Source organism: Pholis gunnellus (assembly GCF_910591455.1).
Source record: "Pholis gunnellus genome assembly, chromosome: 4".
Classification (NCBI taxonomy): domain Eukaryota; kingdom Metazoa; phylum Chordata; class Actinopteri; order Perciformes; family Pholidae; genus Pholis; species Pholis gunnellus.
This window is the reverse complement of record NC_136530.1, coordinates 12,360,877-12,374,870: the sequence shown is the minus strand read 5'-3', so window position 1 is coordinate 12,374,870 and position 13,994 is coordinate 12,360,877. Positions and strand designations below refer to the sequence as shown.

At 40.8% G+C, this 13,994-nt stretch overlaps 1 protein-coding gene across 2 annotated transcripts; it reads right to left on the bottom strand.

The window, feature by feature from the left end:
* Positions 1-182: 182 nt before the first annotated feature.
* Positions 183-10,278, bottom strand: LOC306694735 (intestinal-type alkaline phosphatase-like). 2 transcript variants are annotated; one of them, XM_079157718.1, is made up of 11 exons: positions 10,126-10,278; positions 9,392-9,520; positions 6,570-6,685; positions 5,309-5,483; positions 4,476-4,648; positions 4,093-4,227; positions 3,929-4,004; positions 3,228-3,362; positions 2,810-3,001; positions 2,430-2,546; positions 183-1,532 (listed from the first exon to the last, which is right to left on the bottom strand). In XM_079157718.1, the coding sequence occupies exons 1-11, from the start codon at positions 10,217-10,219 to the stop codon at positions 1,258-1,260; spliced, it is 1,617 nt and encodes a 538-aa protein (XP_079013844.1). In that variant the 5' UTR covers positions 10,220-10,278; the 3' UTR covers positions 183-1,257. The 2 variants fall into 2 exon arrangements, with proteins under 2 accessions (XP_079013844.1, XP_079013845.1); XM_079157719.1 differs by having other exon boundaries at positions 9,392-9,517.
* Between the last annotated feature and the right edge of the window lie 3,716 nt (positions 10,279-13,994).

The window sequence follows — 13,994 nt, the reverse complement described above, 5'->3', positions numbered from 1 at the left end:
TAGTCGTTGTGACGTCACCCATTGGTTTGTGGACAGCCGTTTTGAAGCCTGAAGGGTATGAATTGATGCAAAAATGCACTAAACTCTCCTGTTTATTGCTGTATTTTGTTGATGCCATGCTTTTTGCATGAGAATGGTCACATTCATATATGTATATTTTAGCAATTTATTGAATTGGAGAAAGGACTCACCAAGAACAAGTTGAAATGCTTATTTAAGTAACATTTGCAAAGCAGTATAAAAATACATTGACAAAAATATTTGCTTACAAAATACATTCATGTACAATCCAAATAGATTACATATCAAGTGATCCAGCAGAAAACAGATTTACTATTTGGATCCAATGAGGTCAAGATACAAACTTGATACAAAAAATGTAAAGTTCCATATTTTTCACTGCTGAAAGAGGTACAGCATCATCATGAGTTCTTGTAAGGTCTGTTGGTGTTGCAGCTTGGCATGGCACGATGGCTCGTAGTTCAGGTTTCTGTTACCATCATATAGTCATTTATTCCATCCGGACAATGACGATCATGTACATCAGCAGCTGTGTGTCTAAATGTCCACAAGATGAACAGTGAGCCCTCCGCCTGCTTGCTTGTTTCAAGTTATTCTGGGTAAAGCCTCACATTAATACTGCGTGTAAATAGTAAATTACAGCTCCTTGCAAGTGTTAACTAGCGCTGAGCGAGCACAGTGCTCACAAAGTATGTATTTAATGTTGGAGAACAAGAAGAGTATACAAATCAAGCTAACTAATGAAAGAAATAGTTAGTGCAAGTTAGTAGTCATGTTCCAAGTACAGGCTTGAAATAGTCCTTATGAAGTAAAGGCAGCTGGCTCTGCAATGACAAAAGTTGCATGAAGTGTTTCTTATAGAGCCACCTTTCGTGAAAATGAATGTTTGCATATTTGTCTATGTTCTAGCCTGCAATGCCTACCTGTTTGTATGTTTGTATTTGAATAAAAGCTACTACATGCATGTTAAAGCCTGCATTTTGGATTCACTTGAGGTTACAACTCATGTGAACACACTGGGAATACACTGGGTGATCACGATGTATGTGAGTACTTCTGTTAACACATACAGTACTATATTTGTCTATCCCTGTGTTCTGACTTGCCAGCCTGTGTGCATACAGTGAATTTGTGTGCATGTACTCAATAAATGTTAAGTGCATCAAGTGTCTGTATTGCTGTATGCATACAATGTATTTGTGTAAGTGTTTGTGTTGATGTGTGTGTGTTTGGGGGTCATCTGAGTAACCAGAGGAGGCCAAGCAGGCCAAACAGGTGGCTTGGGGTTGTGTTCACACACCCGCTCGAGGTGCGGCTGTGGGGGTGAGGAGGGCAGTTCTTGTAGGGCTCTAAGCAGGCAGCGTAGGCCATGACATGTGCCACGTAGTTCTGCTCTTTTACCCCATGAATGAGGTGAGCCATTGGGCCTTTGGCGTAGATAGCCACATCCTCCCCGCCGTGCGTCTCAGCATCCAATGGGACGGCAGCCTGCTGCATGTACTCCTCATCGTCTGGAGAGAAACGTGTTATACGTAGAATGTAACCAAACACTGTTTTAGGCAACTCTCTGCTTGGATCATCAACTGTTAATACAAAACAGATGCTGCTATAGACTATGTCACCATGAATTAACCGTGATGTCTGTCCAGATTAACTTCACTTTGACTGTGTCATGTATCATCCACTCCAGAGAGTACCTTTGGATAGCTATAAGATTATTTATTTTTTTACCTTATTGGCTGTTGCCGATGAAATTATGTTTTGTAAGTCTTCTGTGATTTACCTTATTAAATATAATTACAACATGTTCAACACTCAGAACATTATTAAATCATTTGGATGAAATTACAGCTTTTTTAAATTCCCCATTGTGGACAAAATAACTAACTAACCAACTAACACAGTCTTCATCAGAATATAAATGCTGACGTTTACAGTGCTTCATATTTATCCAGATGGATACATAACGTTTTAGAAATGAATCCCTCACTTTTAAATGCATGTTTACTTAAGATGCCAGATGGGTTGAGAGTGCATTTTTGAACTACTGGTTCCAAAAACTTTGGGGGTTTTAAAAGGTATTTCATCCCTGAATAGTGGTATTTCCACCTTCAAGTCTACACATTCATGCAAAGATTAAAGCGAATGGTGCAGAACAAGAGGAGGAACTGGATCATTGCTGTCCAGTGTTCCACAAAGAAATACAAATAGCTTTTTTTTTTAAGTACAGTTAAGGCCTATGTTGAGAACAGAACAGAGGACAGCAATGGCGTGAACATCATATGTCATCTTTGCTTTCCAGAGCAAAACACAGACATGAGTCAGCCGTAACCACATCAGTTCACTCTTTCTGTACACACATCAGCGCAGACGACAGCCACATCTGAAATACATTAGTTTGTGCTTACAGTAATCCACCATTGTGATGTTCCCTCTGGTTCCATTTACATGGACATAGCCGGGGCCGTTGGCGTACAGGATACTGGTGAAAGGCATTTTGTCATCAGCTTTCTTTGGTGCAAGGCCTGAATGACAAAAGAAATGGCAGAGAAGTTGAGTAATAAAACATCGGCCGCATTATCTTTTTAGAGGCAAAACAAGCATACAGACTCGCATGTACTTTAAGAGACAAATACAAAACTGAAGCTTCAAACTCTACTATTTCTGATGTAGGGTTTGCATCTGAATACAAATTCTTTACTTAACTTTGTAAATCTCATGTTTCTGAGTATAATGTTCATGCCAATTTCAAACTGGACTGCGCTTAAGTGTTTGTGTTGAACCATACCAAAGATGGGATTCCCTCGAGGTGTGTTACCGCCAAAAGTGAAGACGTGGGAGTGGTCAGCAGTGACCACAGTAAGAGTATCAGATTCCCTTGTTAGCTGCGCAGCGCGCTGAATGGCTCGGTCAAACATCACAGCTTCTGTCAGTGCCAATTTGGCAATGCCATCATGGTGGCCATGATCAATTCTCCCTCGTAACACAAAAGCACAAAAAAAGGGAATTAGACCTGCCTCAAAACATCTCACTAGTACTACACTGGACTCATTTTAGTAGCAGTTAAAAGGAAAATGCCTGTTGGATTATGTTACATGTTGTTTTTCCCATTTAAAAAAATTACAGAATGAATTCCAGGTTTTATATTGACAACCTTGTATTGTTGATGAGATTTTACATTAGTGGACTGTTGATATAGTACTCATCTTCCACAAACAGGAAGTATCCTTTCGGATTCTTGCTGAGGATTTGTATGGCTTTCTCTGTCATCTCCACAATGGAGGGGTCACGTGTGCTGTTCCGGAAAACCTCGAATCGCATGTCCTTTGGCTCAAACAGACCTGGAACCAACAAGAAGAAGGAAATCGTATTTTGTGAGCACTGTAGAATCAAAAGAAGACATCATTTGACATTGTAAGGTGGTAATACTGAGTTAAATCTAAACTGGCAGAGCTAATGAACAGAGTGAGAGAAAACACAAGACTGAAGACATAAAATACAAGCTGCTCATTTGTATTCGTACATACAAATCCATTTGTATATGAATCAATCCCACATTAATACATATGCTATTACTATTTCTAAAACATTTCGGGCAAGCTATTCCGTTGATCAAGAACACACAGATCACAGAAAGGGATATGCCCTTTGATTTGTATCGTTGTAGTTAGGGGTGGTAAGACCAGCTAACTGTGACTTTAGGCTATCATGACTACTGTAAAGATGCAAGCTGATTTTCCTGAAATCCTCTTGTTTCTAAGCCACTGAGAAGGTTTCATAACTGAAAAGAAGCATGTGTGTGTGTGTGTGTGTGTGTGTGTGTGTGTGTGTGTGAATGTGTGCATACTGTGTGCCTGCATTGTTATATATTGTGTTTTTCTGTTGCTACCTGTGTTAATATACCCACCCATGAGCCGGTCAGTAGCTTTAACATTTATCTCATCAAACTCCTTCCTGTGCCAAACGTAGCGTGATTTCTTGTTCTGAAAATGAAACCAGAAGACACTTGAATCTCTGAATCGTTTCTTAAAATATATGGAAATATCCAAAAGCAATGTTAATTAATCCTACTGGTTTAGCCTTCAGCCACACGTCAATGAGGTTCCTCTTGTCTTTGCGGTCCCCCTTGCGAGAGTTGGAGGTAGGGTACTCGGGGTCTGGAGTTCCTTTTGGTGTCATGTACATCCTCCCTCCCCCCAGAATCACCTTAAAGGGACACCAGGTAGAATAGGATCATTATATTTACTAGTCTATGACGGTCATTGTACTGATAAACTATACCGCCCTAACAATAGAGCTCAGTGTTTTTCACAGAACTGTTGATTTAATAAACTACCAAGTGTTTAACTTAATTCTTATTTGATTATACGGCTAGAATTTAATCCATTAATACTCTATAGATGAAGTATTAAACTCTTAACAAAATAAATGCACCTAACGTCGTTCTTACATACATCAATATCAACATTGGTGACCAGTTGGGTTGCAATGTCGACGCAGCCCTGTCGGCGGGCGCTGGAAGGAAGATCTGCGTCACTGTACCAACTGCGGCTGACAGAGTGGGCATACGCAGCGGCCGGGGAGGCATGCTGGACACGGGTGGTGGTCACCACACCGACTGATTTACCTGGACAAAGCAGAGAGACACTGAAATCAGAGTGTAAGAGTGTTTTGTAATGAAGCAAACTAAAAGAGGTATAAGAGGTTCCAGTTAACCATATGACGTATTGTTCTCTAGGAGAGTTTGTTTCTACGGAAATAAAAAATGGAAATCAATGCTTTTTACATATTTTGTGTAATGCTTGCTGCTCCAATGATTAAGAATTTAATTTTAAAAAACGGTTGCCTTTGGATGACATTGCTTCATTGGCACAACCCTTTGAAGTTCAACTTTAAAAACAAAGTGTTGCCTTCTAGAAACTTTGTATAATTAAAACTTTATGGCTTTTTTGGAAATACTTCAGTTTAAAGATGTATGCAGACTATAGAAAAAAAACATCACATAGCAGACATAAATATAGTGAGTATAACATGTTTTAAATACTAAAAGGACTAAAGATCCTTCACAAATGAATCACGAACATGCCTTGATTTCTCAAGTAAACATATTCTGAACATTGAACTCCAGCTAATGACGCTCAAGTAGCAGGAAACAGATAAACTTTATATGATTTTAAGGCAGATATAGTCATTGCATATCTTGAGATAAGAATGTAATTCAAACCAGTTGACCTTTCCAGTACACAGCACACCCACCATACTTAGCCAAGCCAGCCGGTGTCTTTACCTTGAGCTTTAGCACGTCGGAGAACTGAGAAGACCTCGTTACCGAAGGTGGTGTTACACTCGTAGGCCACTGCGTTAGCGCTAAGCCCCACTGTTTTAGCGTTGGCTTTCACCCCACAGTGGTAGGCTGTAGCCGTGCTGGCGCTGTCTGCTACCTGCTTATCCACGCTGTAGGTCTGTGGAGTAGAGGCACAAACACCTTTAAAGGAAAGGACAGGAAATGAACATGTATTTGAAGTAGTATCTTCATTTTTTATATAGGTTAGAACACAGAAACACAAAAGATGCAGAATGCTCAGACTAAATCACACTATCACTTACACTTAAGTCACAATAATTCAGGGATTATACTTGTCCATGTAGCTGAATCCAACCTGTTTCTACCACAATGTCAGCATTTTCAGTTTAAGTGCTGTTTTTAGCTAAATCCCTTAACACCATAGGTTTGCCGATTTAAGTCGGAGCGGGATGATATGAGACAAGCTGCAACATGTTAAAAGACCAAAGCATGTAAAAAATGGACACACACACACACACACACACACACACACACACACACACACACACACACACACACACACACACACACTTAGCCCCTGACCCACCCTTCATTTTTCTACCTATTTCTCCATGTGTCACACTGTACTGATTTACCAAGGAACCACAGGCACATAAATACACATGCCTGAATAACATATACACACATTCATCATTTACTAGTGACACCTGTACATGTTCCTGTTCTGATTAGGATTTGTCATTTATTATAGAGTTTCATGTGATGTGACAATGTCTCCTTTATAACATTTGATTTGTATTAGCCGATTATAAGTTTAAATGAGAAAAATGGACAGTAACAATGGTAGTAATTTATTTTTATACATACATATTTCAAAAAACTTTAACAGTTAGGACATGTAAACAGGCCAAAGTGATTATTTGTATTATGGCCTTGCACTCTGTGAACTCTGAATTGCTTTGCCTTCACACACACACACACACTCAAACAGACACACACACACACACACATTATTCACACATCACTGAAAAATATACTCATTGTGACAGTATAGACACAGAATTAATTGTAAAATACCCTTTTTTCTAAGAAATGGAAAAAGAATTATTAAAACACAGCCGAACTTACATGAAGAAATCCTACTGGCTCTTTCATATTAGAAATGGTTTTGTAGTCGACATTTGGATAATGTGTTAATAAATAACGCCTGATGAGCTACAGGTCAACAGTGTTGTGCTGTCACCTTTGACAGGGCCACATATGGGAAGGTGTCCATGGCGAGCATTGTCTCCTCCCCTGATCCGCCCTCCATCTGACCTCGCAGGATTCGAGCTGCCGTCACTGTGGACACACCCATCCCTGGGAGACAATGATTTACAGGCAACGTCACTGATAGGGTCCATCTATATATCTTTTTAGCTTCACTATCTCAGTGTACTGAGATAGTGAATCAGATCTTACAGAAACTGACACCGTGCCCCAGAATGCTGCCCTGTTGTGAACATTTCTAAAAATCCAGACCAAATGTATTAATATGTGTATGTTTTAAAAGCTCAGACTCAGATTGAAGAAAAAAAAAAATTCAGTAATTCTCTAAACAAACTAAATGAAAGCAGATCAAGGAATCAACTGAATCCACTAATGGATAGGGCATTTAAGTTTGTTTTCTAAAACTACACTTTCAGACAAACTCATCACAGAGACCAACACTGACTCTTGCAGGCTAAGACCATTATTGGTCGAACATACTGTATAGCTGTATAGCTGCTGTGTCACAATCTGGCATATATTACATGAAACATACAGTATTTGCCTTTTGATTTTCTAAAACAATTAAGGGACTTGTTTTATCTCTTCCTGTGGTCCACTCGTGTATTTCACTCCTGACTTTGAAAACCATACTTTACGAAGCCCATGTCACAGTGAGGCACTCTCCCTTCAACATCATAGTCATAAAACCGAGAACATGCTCTGGGCATTACTGGAGAGATGCACAAAGAAAACTCAGCCTCGACCACCCAGAAATGTGACTAAGTAGGCCTGATTTAAAGCAGATATTCTAGTGGTTCACAGAAAAACACTCTTAAATCGCTGTTCCGTTGAACAGCTACCCTTTAAAAAATAAATAAATGTCATGCCTCACTGGCTATAAATATACCACACCAGTGACAATTATTGTGAAAAATGTTCTCGTCAAATCGGATCCACAAGGAAAGTTTCCCCAACTGGCAATAGTTTTACCTTTAGTAGACAGTACAGTCACTAAATGCCAGGTTACACTGTAGCGCGACAGGAGTGGATCCTCAGGGTGACAGCCAGCTCATGCCACCTTAAAGGTATATTATGTTACATATGTCGGATGCTGTTTGTAAACACACAGAATTCAGTTCAGCCCATTGACTGAGCAAGTGAGAGACAGCGGCGATGGTCTAGTAAACTATAGAGAGAATGAGTAGAAGAAGCAGCATTAACAAGGACAAAGCAGTGAACCAGAGAAATAAAATGTTAATTTCTAATTATTTCACAGCGGTTACGTTCTACAGTACAAATAAATGCAGCCCAAGGGCAAGCTTCACCCTGTCCTCTCTGTTTGTGTGTGTGTGTGTGCCTCGGTAAACAGACACAGAGCTACTCTGCAAACAGCAGAGGTGAGAGAGGAGCAAAGGAAAACACAGCGATGTCACAACTCATTCTCATCTGTCGAATACGGCTGCTTCGTATCTGACCGAGCTAAATAGGGGACTTGTGCCTTGGTATCAGACATCAAGCGGCTGCACACCCTGCATGCTGTTATTGGCAGGGGGTTACATCTCCAAGGCCCTTTACCAATGCCCAGAAATGCCCCGAACACAGCAAAATAACAAGTAAAGAGAACATACAGGCAGAGTACAATACCACACACTTGTAGTGGGTCAAAAATGTTACTGGAGAGGGTTTCCTTTTGAATGAGTTTATACATCGCTTTTTTAAGGACATTCCTGCATATTATAACTTTACTATACCCTATGAAGTTGCTGAGCACTAACTCTATAGCACAATGTTGTTTGAATAATGCGTGCATGAGGATGTACATGCACAAGCACCCGGGTGGAGTGACTCACATCATATTTGGTTTCACGCTATTCAGCTGATCAGCAGTTCATGGTGCCAAAAAACTTAGAAATGTGCTAACAAAGGCAGTGAAGAAGAAGAATGCTAACGAGAAAGATGGATGTAAACAATGCCCGATATAAATTGTCTGAAAAATCAGCTTTTGTGGGGAAGAAAATGATCTCACACAACAATACAATGTCAAGTTCAACATGTACAAAAAAAGTGCAGTTTGTGAACTTACAACATCTTTTGGTAAGTCCAACATTCACTCCCACTCTAGCTCTGTTTTGGTCTCCACCAACTCCAGAGGGGAATATCTGCTTCTTAAGCTGCAAAATGTTCCATTATGTTCATGAGCTAATTCCTAACATTACTAATCAAAACAATGAGCTGAAAGGCACTAATTTGCTTCGTAAGTCAAGGGGGGAACTGTAGTCAGGAGTCTGTGGGATTGTCACTGTGAGTGACCACTATCACATTACACTTCGTCATTTGATCCATTGTTAGGATATGAAGCTTTAAGTTTAGGCATCTGAAACTTCTTGGTTAAGAGACAAATCTTTGTCAGGTACCAGGTAGGAGATGAGACGTGAGATGAATGCCTTTCTACTTGATTCATTACTCACACAACTCCATGAGTTTTCTGGTCAAGTCTACATAAAGGTAATCGATTTTAAGCATTTTAACAATTGACAAGAGCTGTCCAAAGTTTTACTACAACCACTTGTTCATCAGCTTTCCCATATATAGACACACACCTGCACTACCAGTCACACACAGTCTGCTGTCCAAACCGCTTTCCCTCCGTCCATTCTGAGCACAGTAAACACTGAACACACTTGTTGCTTCTTGCATTGAATATTGAGCTGTATTTGTCACTGAGGCTGGAAGTAGCCTTTTCAAACTTATATCACAGCCAAGTCAGTGTTGAATGTTTGCTGGAATAGATTTCATAATGATAACATGACCTACCGTCGCCGAGGAACAGGATGAGGTTCTTGGCCTGGTGCTCCCGAGGGCGGAGTCTCAGCGCAGCATCCAGTGTTGCCCTAGCCTGAGCATCCCAATAGGCTGGTTCTCTCTCTAGTTCATACAGTGCTGCTATGTGGAAACACACATAAATGGGGAATGAGATAGGTATGTGGGGATTGTGGATGCATAGGAGGGAATCTCAGAGATTTTGCATTGTGGTCTATGCATGCATGGAATTGTAAAGCTGCAGTACATAAAAGCTTCAAGTGTTTCTGTGGGTGCCTGCACACTCATGCATCTCTCTCCGTCTTCTTCTGATAATTTGAATTATATTTGGCCTTGGACTATAAGAGAAGTTTCTCAAGAGGTGTCAAAATGTCAAAAAAAGCAAAGAAGACACTTTGGTTTATGTCCATTCATGCCCACTGAGAGTCACAGTGAAGGAGGTCAAACAGGAACATTCCTCCTGCCACAGACGAAAAAACAACAGAAAGACAAACAGCCAACCCCACATTTTACATAAACAGGTATAGGAAAGAATATAGTAACACACGCTTTTGTGCACCTACAATGACACAGTGCAACCCATTTAAAGTTCTCAAGCAAAAGTCTGACCACACACACTCGCCCTTTCCCAGGTTGAGGTTACCTGCTTGCACATCCATTTGTCTGCCCACAAAATGCTACTAATATCCCAACCACAGGCAGCAATAATAAGTCTGTCGTCTCCTCACCTTGGCTCTCCATAGCGGCCCGGCCCACAGCCAACAGTATGGGGCCCAGAAGGATAAGCAGGAGATTGTTGGCCCTGCAATGTGACGTCTGCATCTCTAATCCGAGCAACCTGGAGGCTGGAGAGGTTGACACAGCCGGCTTTCAGCGCAGCACACGAGACCCGAAGAGGCACAGGCAGAGAGTGAGTGTGGCTGCTAAAACCTCTGGCCCTGCCTTTTTAAAGCTCCGCTGGGTGTGTAGTAAGGAAGGGCCCAAGCCAGCTCATAGGCTTAGAGCCATAAAAGAGGGACGGGAAAATGTGAGAGAAGGAGGAAGAGCCAGAGGAGAGAGAGAGAGAGAGGAAGAGACAGAGAAGGAGAAGCTGGGACCACACAAGAGTGCTTTACCATCACAGCCCCTCTACTCACTTTGATTCCTGAAAATGCACTACCCCCATTTTGTTGTCTTAAAAGATTGCTCTAATTTAGCTGTTCTTCTTTTCCCTGGCTCCCCCACTCTGAACTGTGTATGATAGAAATGTGAATGGTCCTTTGATGTGGTCGTGTATAATGGGTCTTTTTTATGTAGCAGCCTTTAGGGAGAGAAAAAAATGGCTACCCAATTTGTGTTGGCATCCATCGCGATACAAATCATAACGCTTTTTCCATTTCTTTCCCCTCATCCCCTGGAAAAACAGGGAAGAAAGGGAACGAGGTGCAAGCTATTCTTGAAATATCATAATTGAGTCTTGTTATGCTCTGCTTTTCATGTCAGGAAAATGGTCATATTTCCATTTCCCCCCCTCTGAATTTTTGCATTTAAAAGACCCCAATATTTTCCCTCTCTCACCAAGTTGTCTTGGCTTGTTTTTCCGTGGGAAGTGAAGCGGGGTTAGCATTTTTCTTCAGTGAGGTAGTGGAGACCGCCTGCAGAATGAAAATGTCTCTCTTCCACGCAAACATAACAGTTAATGTGTGAAATGAAGTGAGTTGGGCCAACTGTGTTCCACATGGCCAGAAGAATCAAATTCCCGAGGAACTGGTCTCGCCTCTTGAACCTGCAAGGCTGAATCTCGTTACAATTCAGAGGTCTGGAAGACCTCTGTATTTTTACCAACCGCTCACCCGTTGCCAACAGGGGTTTGCAGTTAGTCACATGTGCCTAATCAAGACTGCAATAAAATCATAGCAGTAATCTGGGTAAAGAGGCCTCACATGATGTGGCCCACACCAGATGAACTGGAAATACCAGCAAACTGTAAGAGCAGGAACTCTTGTGGAGGCATGTCTGTCTGTACAGTTGTTATGGGTTTGCCCCAGAAAGAAAGTCAATCTTATGTTGGGAAAGTCCAATTAGTGTCCTGCAAGACAAGTGTAAACACCTGGTGGCTGTTTTAGGTCTCAGAGTGGATCATCCATTCACCGAAAGGTGCTTAGTAGCTTTTGTTTGCTGATTATATGGCAAGCTTGAATCCTCGTGAGAAGACAGTGAACGCCTGGGAATTTAGAAAGCACAATAACTGTTTAAGAATTAAAATCCCAATGTATATTTTATATATTTCAGTATTAGAATCAATATATGATTCCCAACATTCAGTCTCTAAAGTTAAAGCCATTCTACTGATCTTATACACAGAGATTATACATATTTCTAATTTGATCTATATGCATTAAAAATGTCCCGGCCCTCTGATGGAGAGCAAGTGTATAAAGAGGGATATTTATAGTGCAGCAGATGGTGACTTGTGGACACTATTGAGCTGACATTGTAGAGAAAACCGTCCAGGGTGGCTTTTCTTCATCATTTGGTGTGTTCAATCTGATTTCCTGTTGTATCTGACCAAAACAAATCCCCTGTTCATAAATATTCAAAACATATAGAATCCAGCCTGGTAAGGAATAATCATAATCTGTAATGAAGATTTATGCAAACTGTTGCTACAACAGTATATTGTTTGTTTTAAATCTTTGACATCTATTGCTTCATAGAAGTAGATGTGTTTTCACATAGTGAATATTTCACTGGAAGGAGACTACACTTGTGCTACGGGTTCTTTTCTTTGCTGTAAAGAGCTTCAGAGAAAAGAGTCATAAACAAATGGTGAAGGTTACTGCGCATGGCCTAAGCTGAATCCTAGTTCTACTCCACATCCCTTTCTGAACAGAATATATGACATTTAGGGTCAAATGACCAACTCCCCTGACTACAAGTTATTTGGGGTTTCAGCTACAAAGTCTTGGAGCCTTTGAGTTCCTCACTGAAAATCTACCCCCCAAGTGTCCCTTGATGAACTGTCAATCGGCAATAAATAAACATGTAACCTTGACGCCCTGCCAAATTGTCAAATATAGAAGAAAATCCTTAATTGTCCTGTTGGACGATAGGGTTTAAGATTCCATTTAAATACAACATCCTTGGTCTTGTGCAGCTCTCTGAATAAAAGCTGATAACACTGTAATGGAAGAACATTCAAATTCTTTGGGATTCCTGAGTTCTTGTGAAGAAGTTCCTTTCAAGGGTTGCCATGTAAGATTGCTATGTAAAGAACCTAAAGCAGACCTTTTTAAAGTGTAAAGATATACACTGTATTACAGTTACACAAATACCTCTTTACGCACACAAGCACTCCCTCGCTCCATGCATCTGGACCCTGAGTCAGACTCTCCTAAAAGTAAATGACCAATGCTATACTCCCCTCTGCTTCACTTCCCTCTGCCAGGGTCCTTTAACCTATATATTCTGTAAATTACAGTAGTTAGCCAGATTTTTGCTTCTAGATTACAACTCATGGAGGGAAATGTTTAGGTTCAGGATGTAAGAGCGTGGATATACATGTGGGTGGTGCCAGACCACACAAACACAATTTCAAAGAAAGAGCCAAATCCTTTCCCCTGGCTTTTTAAAGATGTCTTTTAAAAGGATTTTTTTTGGGTGGGAGGGGATCGAGCTAAGAACATTGATGGCAAAAGTTGTAGATGCTTGAGATGATATCATAAAGAAGGGAGAGAGCCAGACATCCAGTGGGGAAAGAAAAAGACGTAGGAGACAGATGGACTGCAGAACTTAAAGAGAATAAAAACAGAGACAGCACTGGTGGAACAAAGTAATGATGCCTGGGATCTATTTTAGCCTCATCACAAATATGACCCCCCCTTCCCTCAACACACACTCGAAGAGTGACCTCCAGAAGACAGATGAAGAATATATCTAATTCAATTTTAAGAGGCATCATAAATGATGTAACCCCTTTTTATGTGAAGCGCTGGTGATTGAGATCCCATCTCAGAACAGTTGGACGGCCGGTCATAAAAGGTTTTACTGCTGACATGCAACTCAATTGGGGAACAATTACAAGTGAAGTACAGAGGTACTCATGTCCCAACTCAAGACGGCTCACAGCAGCAAAGACAAGAGATTGCTACCTTCGACATCAAACATCTGACAGCTTTGAGGAGTTGCCCCTTTTAGTTTTTAATTGGACTCATAAAGGAAATATGCGGTGTGTGTGCGTGTGTGTGTGTGTGTGTTTTTGTGCATGCGTTCGACATGAGTGAAAGTAAATTAAAAAGACTGGCTTAACAAGAAGCAGAGAACATGTGAGCATGAGAGAATAAAAGCAAAGTCTGCATGTGTATGAGACATGTACATGTGTGTGTGTGTGTGCGTGAGTGCATGCGAATGCAAACATGCCTGTTTGCCTCTGTGTGATGTGTCTGTGGTTTGTTATGTCTGACTTCAGACATAAAAGTTATGACGTGGAAAAAAGTAATTTGCCGCAAACGAACATGCAGGCTTTTAGCCCCAGTTTTTACTGTGTGCATTGAAGAATATATTGCGTTTGACATCATGTCATGAAGAAATGCTTTCATGGCTACACAGAGACCACATC